Source organism: Pelecanus crispus, chromosome 9 (assembly GCF_030463565.1).
Source record: "Pelecanus crispus isolate bPelCri1 chromosome 9, bPelCri1.pri, whole genome shotgun sequence".
Classification (NCBI taxonomy): Eukaryota; Metazoa; Chordata; class Aves; order Pelecaniformes; family Pelecanidae; genus Pelecanus; species Pelecanus crispus.
Genome location: NC_134651.1, coordinates 18412261 through 18432505, shown reverse-complemented (window position 1 = coordinate 18432505; position 20245 = coordinate 18412261). Strand labels below are relative to the sequence as shown.

The 20245-nt window shown below is 35.0% G+C and overlaps 1 protein-coding gene across 3 annotated transcripts in view; it reads right to left on the bottom strand.

Moving 5' to 3' along the window:
- Positions 1 to 391: 391 nt before the first annotated feature.
- Positions 392 to 20245, bottom strand: part of XRN1 (5'-3' exoribonuclease 1) — a 37386-nt gene continuing 17532 nt past the window's right edge. The window contains exons 21-44 of one of the 3 annotated variants that reach the window (XM_075717214.1): positions 19486 to 19648; positions 18916 to 19029; positions 18330 to 18428; positions 18051 to 18166; positions 17044 to 17190; positions 16580 to 16669; positions 15449 to 15584; positions 14664 to 14720; positions 13856 to 13988; positions 12660 to 12729; positions 11293 to 11518; positions 10531 to 10632; positions 9727 to 9822; positions 9378 to 9492; positions 8796 to 8860; positions 8282 to 8392; positions 7781 to 7906; positions 7315 to 7471; positions 6815 to 6993; positions 6496 to 6609; positions 6297 to 6414; positions 5122 to 5273; positions 4626 to 4921; positions 392 to 420 (exon numbers count right to left, since the gene is read on the bottom strand). In XM_075717214.1, the coding sequence (XP_075573329.1) occupies positions 4631 to 4921; positions 5122 to 5273; positions 6297 to 6414; positions 6496 to 6609; positions 6815 to 6993; positions 7315 to 7471; positions 7781 to 7906; positions 8282 to 8392; positions 8796 to 8860; positions 9378 to 9492; positions 9727 to 9822; positions 10531 to 10632; positions 11293 to 11518; positions 12660 to 12729; positions 13856 to 13988; positions 14664 to 14720; positions 15449 to 15584; positions 16580 to 16669; positions 17044 to 17190; positions 18051 to 18166; positions 18330 to 18428; positions 18916 to 19029; positions 19486 to 19648 (2977 nt within the window). In that variant the 3' untranslated portion in view covers positions 392 to 420; positions 4626 to 4630. Of the gene's footprint in view, positions 421 to 1983; positions 4922 to 5121; positions 5274 to 6296; positions 6415 to 6495; positions 6610 to 6814; positions 6994 to 7314; positions 7472 to 7780; positions 7907 to 8281; positions 8393 to 8795; positions 8861 to 9377; positions 9493 to 9726; positions 9823 to 10530; positions 10633 to 11292; positions 11519 to 12659; positions 12730 to 13855; positions 13989 to 14663; positions 14721 to 15448; positions 15585 to 16579; positions 16670 to 17043; positions 17191 to 18050; positions 18167 to 18329; positions 18429 to 18915; positions 19030 to 19485; positions 19649 to 20245 lie in introns of those variants that run through there. The other 2 variants (XM_075717213.1, XM_075717215.1) reach the window with 2 other exon arrangements.

The window sequence follows — 20245 nt, the reverse complement described above, 5'->3', positions numbered from 1 at the left end:
TGCAATAATGCTTACTGACCAAGTTTTACCAGAAAAATTAGTAAGTTTTAATAAAAAATGCTTTCCCTGTCCTTTCAAATAACAAGAATCAGGTTTACTGTTTGCATTTGATGGCACTGCGACTCCTTCTCTTTGATTTGTATTGTCTTTCAAAGCAGAAATGAAACAGGAAATTTTTAAATTACAGAAAAATAAGAGTAAACACCCCGTCAAAAATTGGCAGCAATATGGAACTGTTGTTGGAACCGTGGATTCTTTTGTTAATACGCAACAGCTACTTACCTCATGATATTCGATTCTTCAAAATATATATCAGTTACAGTCTCAATATTCATGGGTCCTCATGCACCTGAATTGGGATTCTTTTGGCCAAGAGTGTGTATTCAGACTGCCCTTATGCCCTTGGTGTCACTGTGTCCCCTTTCCAGAGACAGAAAGAGAAGAACATAACTGTCTCTCAGTAGTAAGGAAGGCTGATTATGGAATACATATGGAGATCACATCTCAAAAAAAAAACCAAAACCAAACCACCAACCAAAAAAACCTCCCTTACTGTAAGTAACCATTCCTTCTTTGAGATTCCTGACTTTCAGGTGTCATCTATATAGTAGTTCAGATGAACTAAACACTTAATCAGTTAATCACACAAATCACTTAATTTTTGAATGGGAGTGTCCATGCAAGATTTATTACGCACAAACTGATGTATTTTAAAGTAACCCCTTTACTTAATTTGTTTTAATTTTCTTTAGTGCTATATATTGAGATGGGAAAGATAACGAGGCAGAACTTGCCATGCAGGATAACTGCAGTACCTAAAAATCCATTGACTAATAATTGAAGACAGCTTAAGAAATGCAAGACTGTATCTTGGTATCTTCCTGTTGCGTAGTATGACTCGAATGTATACACCAACCACACTGCTCTACACAGAGTATTGTTACACGAAGTTGCAGCAGCTGGTCATGCTAAGAGTATACTCCATTCTTTATGCTAGTTGCTTTAAAAAAGCTCATTCACACAATAATCTATGAGAAGGAAAATAACATCTCTCTACATGAAAAGCTGGTGCTGCAGCTGGCAAAAGACAGATCCTAACAAAGTTCATAACTCACAACCAAAGATACTAAGAATTACCTGGCATGAGTACAGTGTTCATTATGCTTTAAAAGGGAACAACAAATAGAGTTTGAACATAATCTCAGAGATAACTGGTCAGAGAACAAAACTCAGCACATGGCATATATACACACAATATGAAGGTGAAGAAATTTATTTACCCTTTCTAAAATAAGGGTAAATCCTAGTAACATTAATTTGGCAATTTTGAGTTTAAAATAACTGCTATTATCGGGGATAAGGAAATCTAATTATGAAACGTAACTTGCCATGTATCTCTTGAAGAAATTCAAACACAGTACACTGGTTTTAGTGCAGTTTTTCATTATGCTTCATTCAGAAGCCTTGTTACAAATGAGCTCACTGTTCCACTGTTCTTACCCTACTCTAGCAAAAATCACAATGTTTTGCTCCAGGTACAGAAAAAGGCTTTGCATTAGGATGTGAAATATTTCCAGGTACCCATGGCTGCTCCTATTTTTCAGCCACCAGCTGGTTTTGCACCTTGTTATGAACCACTAGGACTGAACTTGCTGGAAAGTAATCCTACTGCCTTTTCTAGAGTGGGTTTTTGTTTGTTTGTTTGTTTGTTTTTTTAAATCTAATGGGTGACAGAAGTCAAAGCAATTTTGGAAGATCATTATCTAGTAAAATGCTTTTAATTGCAAAGTAACCAAGAGCCTTTTTAACAAACTTCATGTCTTTAACTGAGTAGTAATTGAAAGCCACCAAGAAACAGCTCAGAGGTGGGCAGTTGCTGCTTCTGAGAATCACAGAAATTGGGCTTCATGAGATTTACTTTATATCTTAAAATTTTGGTAGAAGTTCCCATATATTATTTGGAAATAAAACAGTGAAAATAAGTAATGTTTCTTGTTTCAATATTTAATCCAAGCAGACACAGACACAATTTATAAAATTATTCTATTGCATTAAAGTTTTATATAGCATTTAACTTTTATGAATGTTTTTCCTTCAGTGTATCATATATTCATATTTTAAAATATCTTTGCACAGTCCTTTGTGCAACTACATGCTAAAAATCTGCAAATGCACACTTAACACTAAACAGCACAAAAAATACATTCTGTATCCATTCATATGCAAATTTAAAACATTTCACTTGGCAGATAAACAATGAAAAGTTGTTTTAAAAAAATCAGAAACTACAAAAATGCGCACATAAAAGTCTTCCCTTTTTGATTTTTAGTAAAATACTGCTCTGTATAAGATCTAATGAAAAACTCCAGTGCTTACAAAATACTTTACATCTATGAGAAAAACAAATGCTTAAATTTATATCTGTATGAATTAAACATAATCACCTTGTTAAAATATAAAACTGAAATCATAGGGGACATGGCATAGGTCAATGCAGGTGTTACATCTACCAGGACATGTAAAAGTGTAATTAACTGGGCACCAGGCAGTCACTATCATAGAATATATAAACTAAAACCCAGGGACTAATACAATATGCAGCAGCTACAGAATTAAGTGTTTAACCAGCTATATATACTACATATAGCAATTCTACTTGAAGAGGGGGAGGAAGTCTTAGGCTGAAGTAATTAATTAATAATAAAAATTGCTGTGTTTACCGGTGTTAACAGTATAGTGTCCTTCATAACTTTCTAAAACATCTGCATAAATTGGCTAACATCTGTGTCTCACCTAAATTTCACATAAACACTTCTAAAATACTGGCGTGTCAGCATCGTGTCAGTCTCGTGTTGCTTATGACAATAAATCACCAAAATGCACAACTCTCCCTTCACAGAGTATGGCTTAAAACCCTCTTGAGACTAGATGACTATAAAGAGAACAACAAAATCAATGTATTTTAAGACTCTATACAGACTATTCTACAAGGTTTGTGATACCAAGTAAAATGAAAGAAAATTTCTTAACCTTGTTTTTACCTCTGTAATCCTTTTTACAGGGCTTGCTGCTATTCTACAAATACTGCTGAGGCAACAAATGTTTCAGAGAAATCAATATAAAAGTCCTGTAACATGGTAACAATGTGAAACTTGGTACTACACCAAAAAATGGAGGCAAGAACATCAGGGAACTAAAAGAAAGTCTACAGACTTGCAGATCCAACATAAAACCTGTTTGGAGGCAACAAAATGAATCACTAAAGTATGCTTTGTTTCTAAGCTTCCTGGGCCTTAGAAGAAAAATATTTTTTCCGGAACAGATTAGAATAAAGAAAAGAAATGAAATTTAATCAACGTCAGTAAACAGCATCAACTGCGGCTTCAAATTTTCTCTCAGCAGATTTCTTATGAAAGTCCAAAGAACGGTCTATGTGGGTTAAAAATAGTACAGGGACCTTTGAGCCTTCTTTTTTTCCTATATGAACTAAGAATGAGTTACTTCTTTTACAACATAGCTCCCTCCAAAAATACAAGTCAACTTTTTGTCTGAATATTCTTATGGAACCAATAGTAACAGTTTCTGATAATTTAATTTTGCTACATAGAACTTCTATCACAAAACTAAAGAATAAATATTAACAGTCACTAGCAACAAAAAATAACCTATCATAGAGAAGGTTTCAGGGCGCAGACCGTTAGAGGGAGAAATGGACTCTACTGACAGCCATACTACACAACTGGACCTCTTTAAACTCTGGTCATTTTTATAATTTAGAAAAAAAAAAATCAGGATATCACTAGCATTTTAGGAGGCTATGCAGATCTGTAGTAGATACCTATGTTATTTTATCATGAGAAAACAACGAAATTGGTAATGCTGCTAGATTAAAAAAATTAAATGTACTTTACCAAAGAGGTCTCTACTTTGTAAATATATCTTTTTATTCAATACATCCTATAAATTAATCTCCTGGAACAGATTCTGCATCAGCAACCACTTTTTGCCACTCTCATACTAGAGATACAGTAATGCCTACATTTTGAAAGTTGTAAAGTTGTTGCCCTCTGGTATAAAACCTAGCAGTTCATAGTTAGAACTTGGCAGTTCCACTGTAGTTAGGTTTTAGTCACATTGATTCAACTCAGAAGGACCTGGAGAGCCAATATAAAAGCTGCATTTAAATAATTTTTCCTTTCTGTCTTATTACACTATTTAAAAATAAGCTAGAATACAAAATGTCATACTAAGCAATGTTTGATGCCCAACTTATTACTGCTCCATATCCCTCCCAAAAAGCACAGCAATTCTGAGCTAAGGTTGCCACTGTTATTGCTGCTTACCTGGTATAGTCTGTAAGCCACTGTTTAGAAACCTAGGCACAATGGATGGCATGGTAACCTTAACTCAGCATTTCCTGGCTTTTGCTAATTTAAGTCAAAATAATTACGTTTTAACATAATTTTTATAGTTTTCATAACAACCTGAAAATCATAGCAAATAAAATTTATTTCATTCTATATTATACTTAAAGTGGCTGGTCTTTTTAATAGAGTTTTCTGATTTTTTTAAATGATAGAACATAACAGTGGGGGAAGAGTTAAAGATAAAATACACCTAGCTACCATATTTATTCTGAAGATTTTGGTGCGCCAAAATTGACAGCCAGCTTTCTCGGCTTTCGCTTGCTGGAAGTGTTTGGTGTTGATTTGTTATGAGGAACGCTTGGAGTAGCCACATTGTCTTGAAATGAAACAGTGGATTGAGCAGCTTGAGGAGATTTTAAAGGAGCTGAAGAACTATCTTGCTGAATGTGGTCAGAAGACACTGGCTGTTCATTCTTTAGTGGTGCAGCTTGAGGGGAACTCTGAAACTCCTTGAGCTCAAAGTTTTTCTTGCTAGCAGCCCTTTTTTTAGTTACCTTTAAATTAAATAAATATCATTTAACAGAATGCATTCTCAAAAAACTGCAAATATTCCACTTTTAGAAAACATGCATACAATTTTTTACAATAATTTTCTAATACTAAAAAGTGCTTCAGAGTGGGGGTGATGTTGCATTCATCATGTAGACACATTTTTTACAAAAACAGAGTATTAAAATAAACCTGACAATCTTACCTGCAGAGGTATAAACTGGTTGTGAGAACCAACTGGTACAGTTCCTGCAAGAGACACATTTCCTGCATAGGAGCCAGGATAATAATGTTTAGGCACTGGAGTTCCCCAGGACACCGGACCAAACATGTGAGATGATGGAGGCATTATATTAGCTGTGAAAATAAGTAACTTTTAGCTCTCTTTCCTCAAAAAGAGGATACCAACTCCCCAAGACCCCAAAAGTACCCCAACTACATTTGTCTGCATGTTGTTTCTCTTTCCAATAAAGCCTCATATTCTTCATATTTACTTGAAAATAGATAAGTATTTATTTATTATCAAAAAATCCCAAACAACCAGTTCAGCTTTTACAGAACTACACCTAGATGACAGCAGTTAACAGCACTAAGTCACAGCATCTGCATTTTGGAGCACGTCTAACTTCAGATCTTTGCATCCTTAGCTGAGTGAACTGTGTCAGTAGAAGGTTGCAAGTTTAGACCATCCTTTTGAAACAGGTCAACAATATAGGAACGCTGGGGAAAAGAGATGTAGCAGCTGCTGTATGGGTTACTAGGATGCTACAATGGTGCTGACTCATTAATTTCTAGCTGTGAACATGAGCTTTAGTAGAATACAAAACAGACAGGAACCAGAAATGTCAGCAAGATTTTTAGCAATTTTGGGGGGGGGTTACTTACCATTCTAATGTTTGGCAGTGTGCAACAGGATTGTGATGCAGCATTTCAATGGAAGTTGGTTATAAACTAATAAAACCACTAATGCATGGATAACCATTAACTATCAGGAGGAAGGGAAAGGGGGAAGGAAATCCATGTAGAAAATCAAGGAAGAGGTTTCTTCCAAATTCTAGACTGGGACTATCAGCTTTGAACTAATTACTATTGTTCTGAATTAAAAAAAAAACACAAACAAAAAACAACTAAGACTGAATGGACAAATACATTCTTGAGGAAAAGAAGTAATTGGGAGATAACATGATTTTTTTGTATTGAATTAATTTGTGTATTCGTGAAGAGGTTCATGAACTGTTTTCAAAGCAGTTCAGACACACAACTACATATATGAAGACCAAAAATGGGGCTTTCTGGAAGGCATTCATTTCAATATAAAGAACTATTACAGTTACAGGATATCATGACAATATCTGAAACGTGTACTAGTCAAATACTTACCAGGGTGTTGTGCAAATACTGGAGGAATAGATCCAGGTGGTACAGGAACTCCCAGTGGTTGGTAATTTGGAAACACTGGTGGAGGCGGAGGCAAAGGGAAGTTTACTCCTATAGAACTCTATGAAGGAGGACACGGAGGGTTACAAACAGATGCAATGCAATAGAGACAAAGATTTTAAAAGATTCTTTGCATCCTCACCAAACGCTGTAAAGCAAAAAGCGCAGCTTTCTCCTTTGCTTCAGCTTCAGAATGACACTGTGGTCCATGAACCAACAATCCATTTGATAATTTTATGTGACAAACTGTCATGGTCTAGAAAAATGAGATAAGATTTTTGAGGGAATATGTACTGCTGACAAACTGAGAAAGAGAGGATTTGTTCATTTGTTTTGAAAAAAGGCAACAAAAGGAGCTAAGGTTTATTTTTAAAAGGATTTCAGTGCTCAGTCCAAATGTTTACTATAGGACAGTTGAAAGGAAGTTGAAAACTTTAACTTTTGCAGAAAAAGCTTTTTACCTGTGGTGTTTTTAGGAAAGAGAAATCTGGTTGCGACATTCCAACAAGAGAACAAATACGAGAAAGTTCAGAAACAGTAGACAGTGCAGGCTGTGGACAAGGAAAAGGGTGACCTCCAGTTTCCAGTGCTGGTGCGTTCTGAGGGCCTCCAGTGCTGTGAGGCTTGTTCATATAAGGAGCTGACAAAAGGGGAAAAAAAAAAAAAAGCTGAAAAAAAAAGCTGTATCACGAAGATTTCCTGCACTGAAAGGATAGCAACTTTGGTTTTAGCAGTAAAAAAAAAAGGCATATTTGATTTTTTGTGGTGTTTTCATATCCGATTAAAAAAAAACCCAGGAGACTATATACAAAGAGATTTTTAGATCTGAATAAAGAAGTAGAACTGAAAAAGCTGAACATTTTATTACTATATTTTGAAAATCAGTACTATACTGTTTGCTATGTTCTAAACTGTCACTACAAGGTGAAGCTCTGAACTATGAGCTGATGTCTAAACATACCCATTTTTTTTGTTTGTCTATATTGCAAGGCAGCTCCATGGCAATCCTGTCTACTAGGGGGAGCAGGAACATCATTAACTTGGGATTTCACTTCATTCCTTGTTTCCAGGTCAGAGCCATCTATCTTCAAAATCTCTTTGAGCATCTGTGTTCCTTTCTTTAAAAATAAAATAAACCATTTAGGGACATGATGGCATTCAGATAACACTACCTTTTTACTTAACTCTGAATATCATAATCGGTAACAAAATATGAATTTTTGTTTTGCTATCAGTTACATTTTATCAAAGCACACCATCTTAGCATAAACAAATGTGTTTGTTAACTTTGAAAATAGCTAATTAAAAGCTCATCAATATGTTTAAAAAGCCAGTATGAGTTTTCATTGAGTTTCTTTAAATAGAAGCATTGATGCTAAGATAACAGATGCTAAATTGCAATGTTATGATTCCTGCAGTATACAGACCATAGCAAATGACTGTGGTGACAGATGTTCTTCATTTGTAGCTCTTGCTTCCTTGGAATAAGTCTGCACTTCATTTTCTTTGGAAATTTTCAAAGAAGCTAGAAGGCTTTCAAGTTCATTGTCCTTCTTAAATTAAAAAAAAAAAAAAAGGTACCTCAACTTAGTATATTACAAGCAGATGCAAGACGAAGGGTGTATTAGTTTGAGATTAATTTTATGCTCATTCCAGATTTTTATCCTCTTAGCTTGGGCAGATCAGAGTCATGTCTGCTCAGAGCGTGAACAGATATGCAGAGACTAAATGAAGTTTTGCATACTAAAAAGATGCAAGTATTGACCAATAGAGAATTGATTTAAAGAATGGTCAAGGTTATACAGGTTTGACTTGTATCTGTTAAAAACGTGAATTTGCACACTAGTGACCAGGAATAATTGGAACAAAATGGACTGGAAACTGAAGTTATTCAAAGAGCACAAGAAAATCAACTATCTAGATCCTACCTTTCCACCTGTGCAGGGACCATCAACTGCAGCTTTCTGAATTACAGGAGTGTTGGGACTTTCATTCCTCTTCAAAAGTTTGACATTGTACTTATTCACACCTGCAAAATTCTGAAAAAAACTGCAGCATTTATTATTGAATACTAGTACTCCATTACTCATTATGACACAATCATATTAGAAACCCATCTGCAAAGAGCTTTCACAAGCTAATATTCCTAGAGGATTTCAGCTTACTGAAAACCTAGTATTTCATGTTGTCCCATTACAACATAGCTTTTAGAGTCTGAGAGGAATAGAAAAATCATTTGGTATCATCACTATACATCTTACACACTTTCTCTCATTTTCTGTCTATAAAATCTCTAGAGAAAAAAAATAATCTCCAAAATAAAATCTATCTAGTAAAAGAATAAACTAAGATGCCAGTTAAAGAGAAATCTGTAAAACAATGAATCAGATCAGAGTAAAATGAAAAGAAAATAATACATTTACTCAGTACAGAAAAAATTACCTGTTTGTTTGATATTTTATTATGTGGCTGACTTTCACCTCTTGTAACTTTGGAATCTTCTTTAACTACAAAAGAATGCATTCCTTTGAAAAGCTCTTAAAAACAATAACAATAATCAAGACGCAAAAAAATTGGTAACTCCATACAAGTATGCAAAGTTGCATTAATGTGAATGGTTGCATCAAATGTTTAATTCATACTTTATAGGTAATTTGGTGTATGCTTTTCTTGTAGAATAAAATAAAATGAAGTATACGCAATAATATATCTAATTTTATATTCTACAAATATGATCACAAGCAAACTTTCAAAGCCAGGTTGTGGGATTTTCTTGTTTTGTTTTTATATCAGACAGGTGGAAAGTCAACATAATGCAGAACAGCTTGATTAAAAGGTTCAGGATTAAGCATGGAATAACCCAACATGCATACCAGGGACAATATTTGACAATAACAAGTGCAACGTAGTGTTTATAATAAACTATTTTCTGTCGATAACTACAAAAAATTAAATAGGCATTTCAATGAAGATCAGATAAAGCAAGCAGTTCTCCTAAACAAAGTTTCTAATTATAGTACTTACATTTTTTATATGGCTCCTGTTTTCTTTGCTGACCTTTAAAGCTGCTGTCATTGAATCCTGGCTTATAGAACTGATTGCCAGTTCCCAGCTTGATTTCCTGAGGTAGAACTGCACCCTAGGATTTCAAACATCAAACCTTAATTAGAAAACTATGTGTCTATCATTTACATAATAGTCCTGTATGATTACCTCTTTCCAGAGCTATGCATACCCTGTGTAACAATACTTTAATCCAGAGGATTTATTTGTAACATTAACTAGAAAGTTTTCTGATGTAATGAACCGATGTATAAAATTAAGCACCTTCATATTTTGAACCCAGGGATCTGTTTAAAGTTTATGTACTAACCTTCTCATGCATGGTTTGCTGAACGTGGTGAGACTTCCCAGAACTCTGCAATGATTGCCATATACTGCAGAATTCATCATCTGGCTTACTCTGTGCCTGACAAAATAAGAAACAACACCCCCAACAAACTCAGCAATTATAAACTCAACTTTTGAACAGCTGATCATATACACAGACATTCTGAAAATCCTAAGGTCCAAATTTAAACAGCGCTCAGACGACAGAAATTTTCATACTGACACTAGTAGAACTTGCAGGCATTTAATTTATGGAATAGGCTACTGTGGTGGGCTGTATTTATGTAACAACTCTTCCTAAGAATCACTATTAAACTGAAATGAGGTTAGTTTGTTTTGAGATTGTTTTTGTTTTGTTATTAACAGAAGTTATTAAACTAGGGAAGATCACTGAATATAATTAAACTCAGATGATAATTCAGAATGATTTCAAAAGCATGCTCTCATACTGGTAGTATTCTCACATTTTATTATTAATGCCTTATTTTGTAAGGCCTTATCAATCAGGCTCAATTGCTTCATTACATTACAGGTATGTTACCACAGAACTGAAGCCCAGCTACGTAAAAAACAACACTTTTGAAAATGAATCTAAACAAGGATAACACAGGATATTGTAGTCATTCAAGAACTGGGACAACTTCTGCTCCAGTCCATATCTGGACTAAAACATCTGACATACTAAACCACTACCTGTTAATCATGAGAAAAGGACACCCACTCTAAATCGGAGGCCAAAATAAATAGAGACATTTGGGTCCAATACTAAATGAATCAAAACACTCACTTTATTTTTCTGATTGCCACTCAGAAATGATCCTTTCTGGGGTGAGTTAGAGTTGCCCTGATTTTCAGCCCTGAGATTATAATGCTGTCTTCCATTCAGTTGCTAAATCATTAAGAGGAAAAAAAAAAAAAAATCAGAAGTGTTCTGTTGCCTTAAATTTTCTTTTGGAAAGTAGGTTTTCTTGTATACTTAGAAAACGTGAGACAATTCTTCTCAAAACACACCTACAGCAACATGAAGTTACCCACCTAAACTAATTTTCTTTAAAGAAGTCACTTATTAAAAATAAAGTTTAATTAACCCAATGAGAACCCCAATTCACCTGTAGTTTTTCCTCCTTTACTGTATTTTCAAACAAATCGTAACCAAGCAGCAAAATTGACAAGGAACTCGCATCTTCTCTTTCTGAGCATGGACAAGCTTGGCCTGCAGGAAGCATTTACTTGGAACAGAGCTTTAAGGAAATAATTGCATCTCTGCCCAAACTACTTGTTGACACCAAATGTGGTGTCACTGCTCCAGACTAAATAGCTGTCTCTTGATAATGCAGCCAGAGCTACTCAGAGCAAAACAACTGTCAATAAGGAACTTTTGGTCCCTTTCATTATTGGATTAACTCATTTCTCCAAGATAAGGATTATTGTACTTCTAATATACTGACATAAAAATTAATTTTTTTTTGTAGCAACGAAGATAACAACCATGGTCATAATTCAGCTTCTATGGAAAAACATTTTTGTACAAGCGAAACAAAAACCTTACTTGAGTAGGAACAAAAAGAGAGCGAGGAGAATGGTTGAGGCCTCCCAGATGCACTTTTTGTGAGCATACAGATGACAGATCAGATGCATATGAATTGTAGTTATTCACAGCTGGTTGAGGTTTAACTATGGCCGTCAGTTTTTGATTTCCCATTTCTGACCGACTACCATGAGACAGGTTAATTAAGGCACTTGATGGCAGACGATAACCTCTCGCAGGCGAGCACCTTAAGAAAAGCAAATTACATAGTTGTTTCGTGTAGTTTAATTGTTGACATTTCAATATATCTGATTTAACAACACTTTTGCCTCTCTGCCAAAAGATAATGATTTAAGTTTGAACAGCAGAGACTGAAAACTGTATCCAATATTGAAATCTAGTACCATTACACACAATGTCAATCCCATTGTGCTCCCCTTTGGCCTCTGGCTATCAAAACCAGAAAACAACAGTAATTGCTACTACTCTGAGTTTATGCTGTACCCTTCAGTGCTCAGCTCAAAGAAATTTTAAAGATGAGTGGATTGTTATAGCATAGTTCTGTAGTAAATATTTCTGTAAAAAATCATGAACCAGGAAACAATATTCTTTTCTTTTTCTGAGACAGTAACTGAAGCTGGTAGCAGAATTATAAATTGAAGTTAAGCAGCATTTAGTCACTTCTGTAACTTCCTTTATGATTCTGAATACTGAAGATTATCTGTGTTACACGACATGCTCTTGCAAGGGACAGGATTGTGTTATGCTTGCTGACCGCAGGGAACAGGTAAGATTCTCCTCTAATTTCTGTCCTAAAAAACTTAATTTATCCAAGAAGAACAGTAAAATGAAGCTTGCTGGGTGAATTAGCACACTTAGAAGTTTACTTGCTTACTTAAATACAGAAAAGTTATCACACTTTTTAAAACAAAAGCATTAACCATGCCTCCACCTCCTGAAGAACAGTTTAGGTTTTTAATGGTGGTCAGAATTTATTGCCTAAGTATCAATTATTGGTAGTTCAGAGTCCCTCCTTTAGAGGAACAGATGATTACTTATGATTTTTAATCTATATGTTAAAGACATACTGATAACAACCCATTTTCTACATATTTGTTTTAGACATATTTGGATCTAGTACTTTATTCTGCTGGTTCATATTTGCTTTCTACAAATCAGAAGCTTCTAAATACACAAAAAAGCCTAAAGAGCATTTCCAAAATACAATATGCTTCATAAAAATTATCCCTACTCAAAAAATTGACCAACACTGTTGAGAAACAAAGTTTTAAAAAGAGGCATTAAAAATAGTCAGCCAAACCAAAGGCAACAATTTCATGCCATCAATACCAATAGCATGAAATGACTATGAAACCCCCTGCACAAACCTTATAGTAAGGCCTCCAAGGAATTCTTCATCAAACAAAACTTCAAAGAGCACATCTGTTTCTCTACTGGCTACAAAAAATGAAGTAAAACGTCATCCTATATATGTAACAGTAGCTGTTTTCATCTAAATTATGTAAATATATTAGTTATGCAATAAATAATGAAAAGACAAAAACCTAACTAATTAGCAACAAAAAATTCCTCATGCCTTTCATTAACAGCAATTCAGAAATTCTTCTTGAAGTCATATATGGCTGCCCTTTTAGATATACTTTTAACAGAAAAGTACTGCGCATAATACCTTATCAACCTACATTAACAGAACTGCAATTTGTAGCAGTGTGTCACAGTTGTCAGCAACTACCAGAAAAGAGATGCAAGCTATCTTTACATTAGGCAGTCGGAAACCAACAGCTTTAACATTACCTTCTTGCATAATGCTAGACTAATACTCCTTTAAAATTATACTAGTATATAATCATTATGGAGAAAAGAACACCTCTTTAAAAAAGCTGCGCTCAAGTCTAGTCTATTCAAGATTCTGCTGGATACAAACTGAATGAGAAAGTGACTACTTAAATGCCAGGTAAGAAAACAATTTCTATTACTAGATCTCAAACTGCTACACCCAATGTGAGTTGGTAAATCCTTCTGTTTACCTGAAATATATTTACGGATAATCTTCTTGTCAAAGAAGGTATAAATCCATGCCATTTAACGGAAATGGGAGTATCACAGAGTAAAAACCAAATTCCAAATAAAACAATTTGAGACAAATCATATTTGATAAAATTTTATGTTCAATGTTAAGTATTAAGGCTTCTACTTTTGTTTTTATCTCTACTTCTCTTAACTTGGCCCATATCTTCCCACAACTTCATTTTGTTCCTTTCTTGCAGCCTGTGTTCTCTCTCATTGATCTCTCTGCCTTCTTCATATTAAGAAGGAACAAAGGGTAAGTAATTTCTTATTCAAAGTACAGCTGTATAACACATGAAATTAAAATAGAATACCTGTAGGTTTAATTCAAAACAGTAAATATGTCACTAGCAGCTTCAAGTTGCATATGCTTCATAGGTGAGAAATTTCTGTGCATTCACAACCATTATACAAAACACTTTTCTGAAGCCTGCTTTCACATCACTAGCTGAGCTGTTATATAGCTATAATGCTACAATTACAAAGAAAATATTACCTCCTTTAATTCCTATAATGGTACCTCGAAGACCAACTGGAACGGAAAAGTTCTCTCTCACATTGACAACACGGTCAAACAGCCTATACTCTGCATCTCGATCTGGAACAACCCCATTCTGTTGTTCTAATGGCTGACAATAACCAAAAGACAGTGTTAATGTTTGCAAAAAAAAGGATTACAATCAAAATGTATTTATAACAATATCTGAAACACACTATAAAACAAACTTTCTGGAAAAAATAAGTTGTTTAAGAACACAGAATCTTGCCTCCCCAGACAGAAAGCAAACTTTTTTTTTTTTTCTTGCAACTCTCACTGCTTCTGCCCAAGAAACAACACTGCTGTACATGACCCAAGACAGACCAAGGGGATCAATTTAGGCAAAATAAAACCATCAAGAGTAACCTGCCTGTATCAGTAACATGGGTATCTGTGAAATACCAGGCAAGATGAGCAGATGGTCATATGTCAAGAACTGAACAAAAAGCAAAACAGTGAAGAAAAGACAAATGGGAAGTACATTTTATCTTGTCTTCATTATACAGCCAGTAAGAAGCATGAAGGACAGAAGGTAGAAAAGAACTGAAAGTCAGTATAATACATGACGGAGCTTGTACTTGGTAGAAATTCTCTCCTTTTAGAGACACACTGCTGTTCTCAAATTGATTTTCTAGAAGGCATCATAAAACTGTTTCTTCCATCAATACTGTCCTAAAATTCCACTCTCTGAAAGTTGGTAAGCTTAGGTAAAATAAATACGATCTGGACAACTTCTAAAAAAAAAAACCCTCTTCATATCACTTACTCTGTACAGCAAATGGGGTTTCACAGTTACTCGCACCTTCTTGTTGCTCTTTCTCTGCTAAAGAAAAGGAACAGAAAGTCATTACAAACTAGTGTAGAAACCAACACTGGATTTCAGGTAAAAGAAAAGCCACCTGAAAAGGTAATGTAGAATTCTTTTGTTTCTTTTAGATAAAGGTATACAGCTTTCATGAATTCTTTAGGATGACTAAGTCCAGTTTTTAAAACATGACTGATTTCTTACCGAAGCTTTTGCACTGTTTGGCTAATTCCAGAATTCACACCAATTTTATTATAATGTCCTTGCAAGCAATTTCAGAGAAATCAGCCCATTATTTCATGTGGCTTTGCCTTTAGCTTTTGCTTTAGTAATTTCCTTGGCCCCTTTTTTGATCTGGGGGCCTTCAGGAAACAACTTTCTAAGTTTCCTCAGACCAAAGAGAAACTGCAAGGGAAGAACAGCTGGGACTGCACTTAGAAACAGCACTTCAGTAGTTCAGAATATATCCTGACACCTGTTCCTTTCTGAAATCACCAAAAGGCAGAGTTCAGAGTATGGCTGCTGAATCGCCTCAAAAAGAGTGAGGTCTATTGCAAAGATTAATAATGAGCTCTTCTGAATTTCTCGGACAATTCACATTACAAATTCAGATCTTGCATTACATTCTGTATTCTTTTTCTTTGGAATGACAAGTAATCTTCAATCATTCTAATTCAAGAACTTGGAAAATAAAGAGCACCTGCTTTTTGGTTCACCCCTGCTCACAATGATGTCAAGCTGCATACCTTGCATTTCTCTATTTCTTCTTCAATTTTCTCAACAATGGCTGCATCCAAAATTTGCAAGTCGCAGGATGAGCGAGACAAAGCAGACACAGGATGTGCCTTTAACCAGGCAACAATTTCTTGAACTTTCTCAGCTCTAAATAAAAAAGGACATGAATTAAAACTTTTAACTGCATAAACTAAGCATTTTACCATGTTCCCTGATTCAATCAGTCAAGTATCAGATATAGGCACAATGCTCTCATACATTCATAAAGTAACAGAATTTAAGAGTTCTCTATGAGTTTACAATAGGGGTCAAAAAAAAAAAAATTGGACTCCTGCAACGCTGTTTCAAACCTATAACCTGAAGTGTTGTCTTAGCCAAAAAAAAAAAAAAAAATTGGAAGTTATTTAGAAGCATTCAGTAAATTACATTTGCATCCAACCAACCAACCATGTCCAGCTGTGATTAAAGGTTCTGTGACCAGCTGTTTCTCACAACACTGTAAGAAAGGACTTCAGGCCATGCCTCTCTGGTAAAATGGAGCACAAACCTGAGATTCTTATAATAGAAGAGTCCCACATGGTATATCTGCCTGGTAAGAGTCCTGCAGAGTGCATCATCATGCAGACTTACCAACTCAAGCCTGTGAACAGGGCTTAGTAGCTAATAATAAAAGCTTTTTTAATGTTACTATACTGTACCTGGAACCAAGGTTGCTCCTTGTCTCCCACGAAACTGACTGAATATATACTAAAATGTGCAAAGTACTTTAAATTCTATACATGTTATTCTTCAAATTCAAAGTGATCTTAAGCAATTAAAATAATTATTGCTTATTTTTCAAGAATGACCTTTTGGTGACTTTGTGACTATTCATAACTATGCTTACTGAAGGTTACTTTAAAAGCAAGAATTATGAAGTAGCCATCAAAAATTAGATTTCTTATTTATTGGAGCCAAGATAGAAGTCTGACAGAGACTTGGACTCCAGAACTGGAAAGTAAAACATTCTGGTAATTTTTTCAGAGTCACTGAACAATCATGCTGCTGAAGGAACAGCAAGGTTTCAGTTACATAGCAGCCACTATACGATCACCACCAATTTCACGATGTTGTCAGCTTTTATTCTGCTTAAGATGGCTTACCCATTCTCATCTTCTCCAGGCCAAATGTCATCTTCATAGAAGATATCTTCCTGGCTATTCTTGGCTATATAATTAAATAGTTCAGGGACCCTAAAAAATAAATAAATGGCAGAGAAATTTAATTTCGTATCAGCACAGACCACAAAAGAGCCTCATCCAAACAAAGTCTGGCAGGGTCCAAAATTTCTGGAGCCCAGACAGATTTTTTTTTTTTTTTTTTTTTTTTAACTTAATTTAGTGTCACACTGTTCATTTGTCAAGGGTAAGATGCTGACAACTCTATCCCAAAACATGCTTCTCCTTGGAAGAAGACACTGTTGGAAGGAGAATACTGGAAAAAAAGAAATCCCATCAAGCAATCTCCAAAAGCAAACTCATCCTTAGAAGATCTGTGTCCAGAGGACAAAACCTGAAGACTGATATGAAGGTGGATAATTTGGATGAAGATCATATCCAATATTTACCTTTCTAAATACTCAGCAAGTAGTTGTTCTACTGCAGAAGAATACATCCATTCATTTCCAACTTTCTTAGTATAGCCAGGAACTTCTTCATTTTTCTTATTGAACTTCAGGTTTAGCCCCACATTTGCTTTGTGATCTCCATGAGGACTGGAAATAAGAAAAAGTTTACTAACTTGCAATAACATATATGTGTCTGTGTACATACATTAAAAAACACATAAACATACATCCTCAGCATTAAACCACAGAAAAATTAAACTCATTGTATTGTTTACTTGTTAGCATCGCAACAGCTGTAAGTGTTACAGGACATAAGCTGTGCTACAGCAGCCGCCACATGCATGCCCATACCTTATTGCAAAGGAAGGTAGGGAATATTTTACCCTTCTTCCTTAACTGAGATCTAATCATCCACAATCTACCTGGCATTTACCAGGATGTAGAAGGATGTTTCTGAACAATCAGTAAATCACAAGAAGATGCTCATGCATCAACCACTTCTTTAGTGAGCTGTCCTAGGAAACCACAAGTCTGACATTCAGAAAACTAAAGGGATGGCCTCCCCTGTATATTTTAAGCAGTTTCAGTCTTAGCGAGTTCCTCAAAAAAATTACAGGTACAATTAGTATCCCTTTATACTAGCAATAATGGTAAGTATAATGAAACTAGATCCCAGTTCCACTTTTTATTTGCAGTGTGGCAAAGTCAGTTCAAACTCCTGCTTCAATTATGCAAATAGCTAACCAGGAAAGTCAATTTATGCCTTTCTACAATACTAAAGCCAACAGAACAACTCTCCAGTAAACAAAAATTAAAAAGAAGTTTATGATAGGAGAGCAAAACACTGCATATGAATTTACTTTACAGCAAACATACTTTAAAGAAAGCTTCACATCACAAAACAGTTATACACCTGATAAGAACAGGACTTAAACTTAGCAGAAATTCTGTAGAGTTGTATTAGAATTTAGAAGCTTCTCTACAGTCAAAATTCACAAAGAACTTACTTTTTCTTTGATCCTCTTCCAATAAAGATGCTCCCTGTAAATCTGGAGACAAGATATCCACTTACTCCAAGACGGCTGGCCAAAATATATGCAGGATTGTATTTCACAGAATATTTCTTTAAAACAAACAAACAAAAAATATTGGCAATTCCCAAAGGATAAGGATTTTTATACAAAAGGCAAATGAGTAACATGGAAGCATCCCTTAAAGACATTTACCATTGCAAAATATATTTGACACATTGTTTAAGCTTTTACTAGAAAACCAGAAGCACTTACATGCTGGTTCTGTATTAAAGGATCAAGCTGGGGTTCACATGGAATATTGAAAACCACACGAATTCTACCTTCTGTGATCACGTCATGTGAATCTTGAACCTTGGAGAGAAACACAACACATTAAAAATGTTATTTAAAAACAGCAGTCTCTGGATACTAGACCTTGCAGTGTACGTTATCAACAATTTTGCTGCAGTAGGCACAAAGATGCTTTGGGATTCATCATCTTGCCATGACCCGTACACTGCGTCCTCATAGAGGCAATCAAACAGCACTAAATCAAAGGAATCCGTGACTGAAAATAGCCCAAAATGGGAACTCTATGTATTGCAAATTATGCCATATAATTAATAAAAATAAGCCTGCATTCAAGCTACACTACCTTTTTCCTGTTATGCCATCAACAGTGATAGGGAAAGCAGAACCACCCCCTCCTCCTCTGACTAAACCATCAGGGAATCTTTGATTTAAAGTTTTAGCTAGCAAATGACCACTACTGCCACACAAAATCTTAGATTATTTTAGGCTAATAAGTAAAGAAATCGGGGGGGGGGGGGGGGGGGGGGGGAGAATTATTGGAACTAACTTCTCCCATGCAGCCATAGTAAGGAGATCCCAGCATAAAGGCTGTACTTCCAGGAGGAAACAAATCATCCAAAGTTTTGATGTTTGAAAAACGAGAGTCAAAGGCTTTGATATCCTACATAAAAAAGACAAAATTGATAATGTTAAATATCATTCAGTTCCAGTAGAATATTTGCAAGTTCATATAAATAGACACTTATTCTAAAACATTATCTGTCTGAACTAATTAATTGAAGGCAAAGAAGTTAATGCTATATTACAAATGCTGTTACACAAGCAATTATGCTACCTCGTACAGCACCGCTACTGTACTTCATTCAAAATATCATCAATAAAAAGGTGACAAAAGCCATTTTATCAGTAAGATCTCTAAACTGTGCAACAGGGTCCCAAATTTTGTGACAAAATACTTGCCTAAGCACGTTACATTTTTTTTATACAATAAATTGTATTAATTTAAGATGCTCATTAAGTTTTGTTCATTCTTCCGTTTTAAAGGAGCATGCACCCCGCCCGCCCCCCCATGGAGTAAGGAGCTTTGTGCAAGAAGATACTAAACCTGTGTATTTACCTTGACAACAGTTTGGTAAACAAAAGGAAGAAGTTGTTTTGACCACTGTTTCTCCAAATAAACTTCTCCATTTTGGTTTAGTTGATATCTATTACCAGTGAGTAACTGAGCATATACAACTATTGATGTTTCATGAATAATTATTCCTTTTCTTCTCTGGTAGCTAAATACAAAACAGAATATTTAGACTGATTACAATAAACACAACTGAACCAAGAGGGTGGAATTAATTTCTTGAAATTAAAAAAAAAACCCAACTTTTAATAAAAGGACTCTAATAGTGCTTCCTGTTTTATAAAACTACCCAGAATAAATGGCTTACGCAATTGCTTATCCGTTGTTGCACAGCCATCACTACAAAGCTAAGTGTGTTAATTTAAACACATTTTACCTTTACAGTGGGAAGGGTTAGGGGTAATTAAGGCAGTTAACTCAAATGACAGATAATAAAATGGCAAGCTACTGTAACTCAGTTGTGTTCCACTGGGCACCCACACTCTAGAAGAGCAAGAGCTGTATTCAAATTTAACAATGCTAAGCTATTGAAGCTTAACTTGATACTGTATGAGTCCATTCTATATATTTTCTGCAACTGAGTAAGACCAGAACAGAGAATTGACTGGGATAGTAAATACTGAAACTCATTCATTTCAGAAATCTTTTGTAACAGCATCTAACTTTAAATAACTAGGGACTAACTCCATATATTCTGAAATTTCAACATAAGCTCTTTTATGTTGTTTTTTTTAAATTCCAGCAG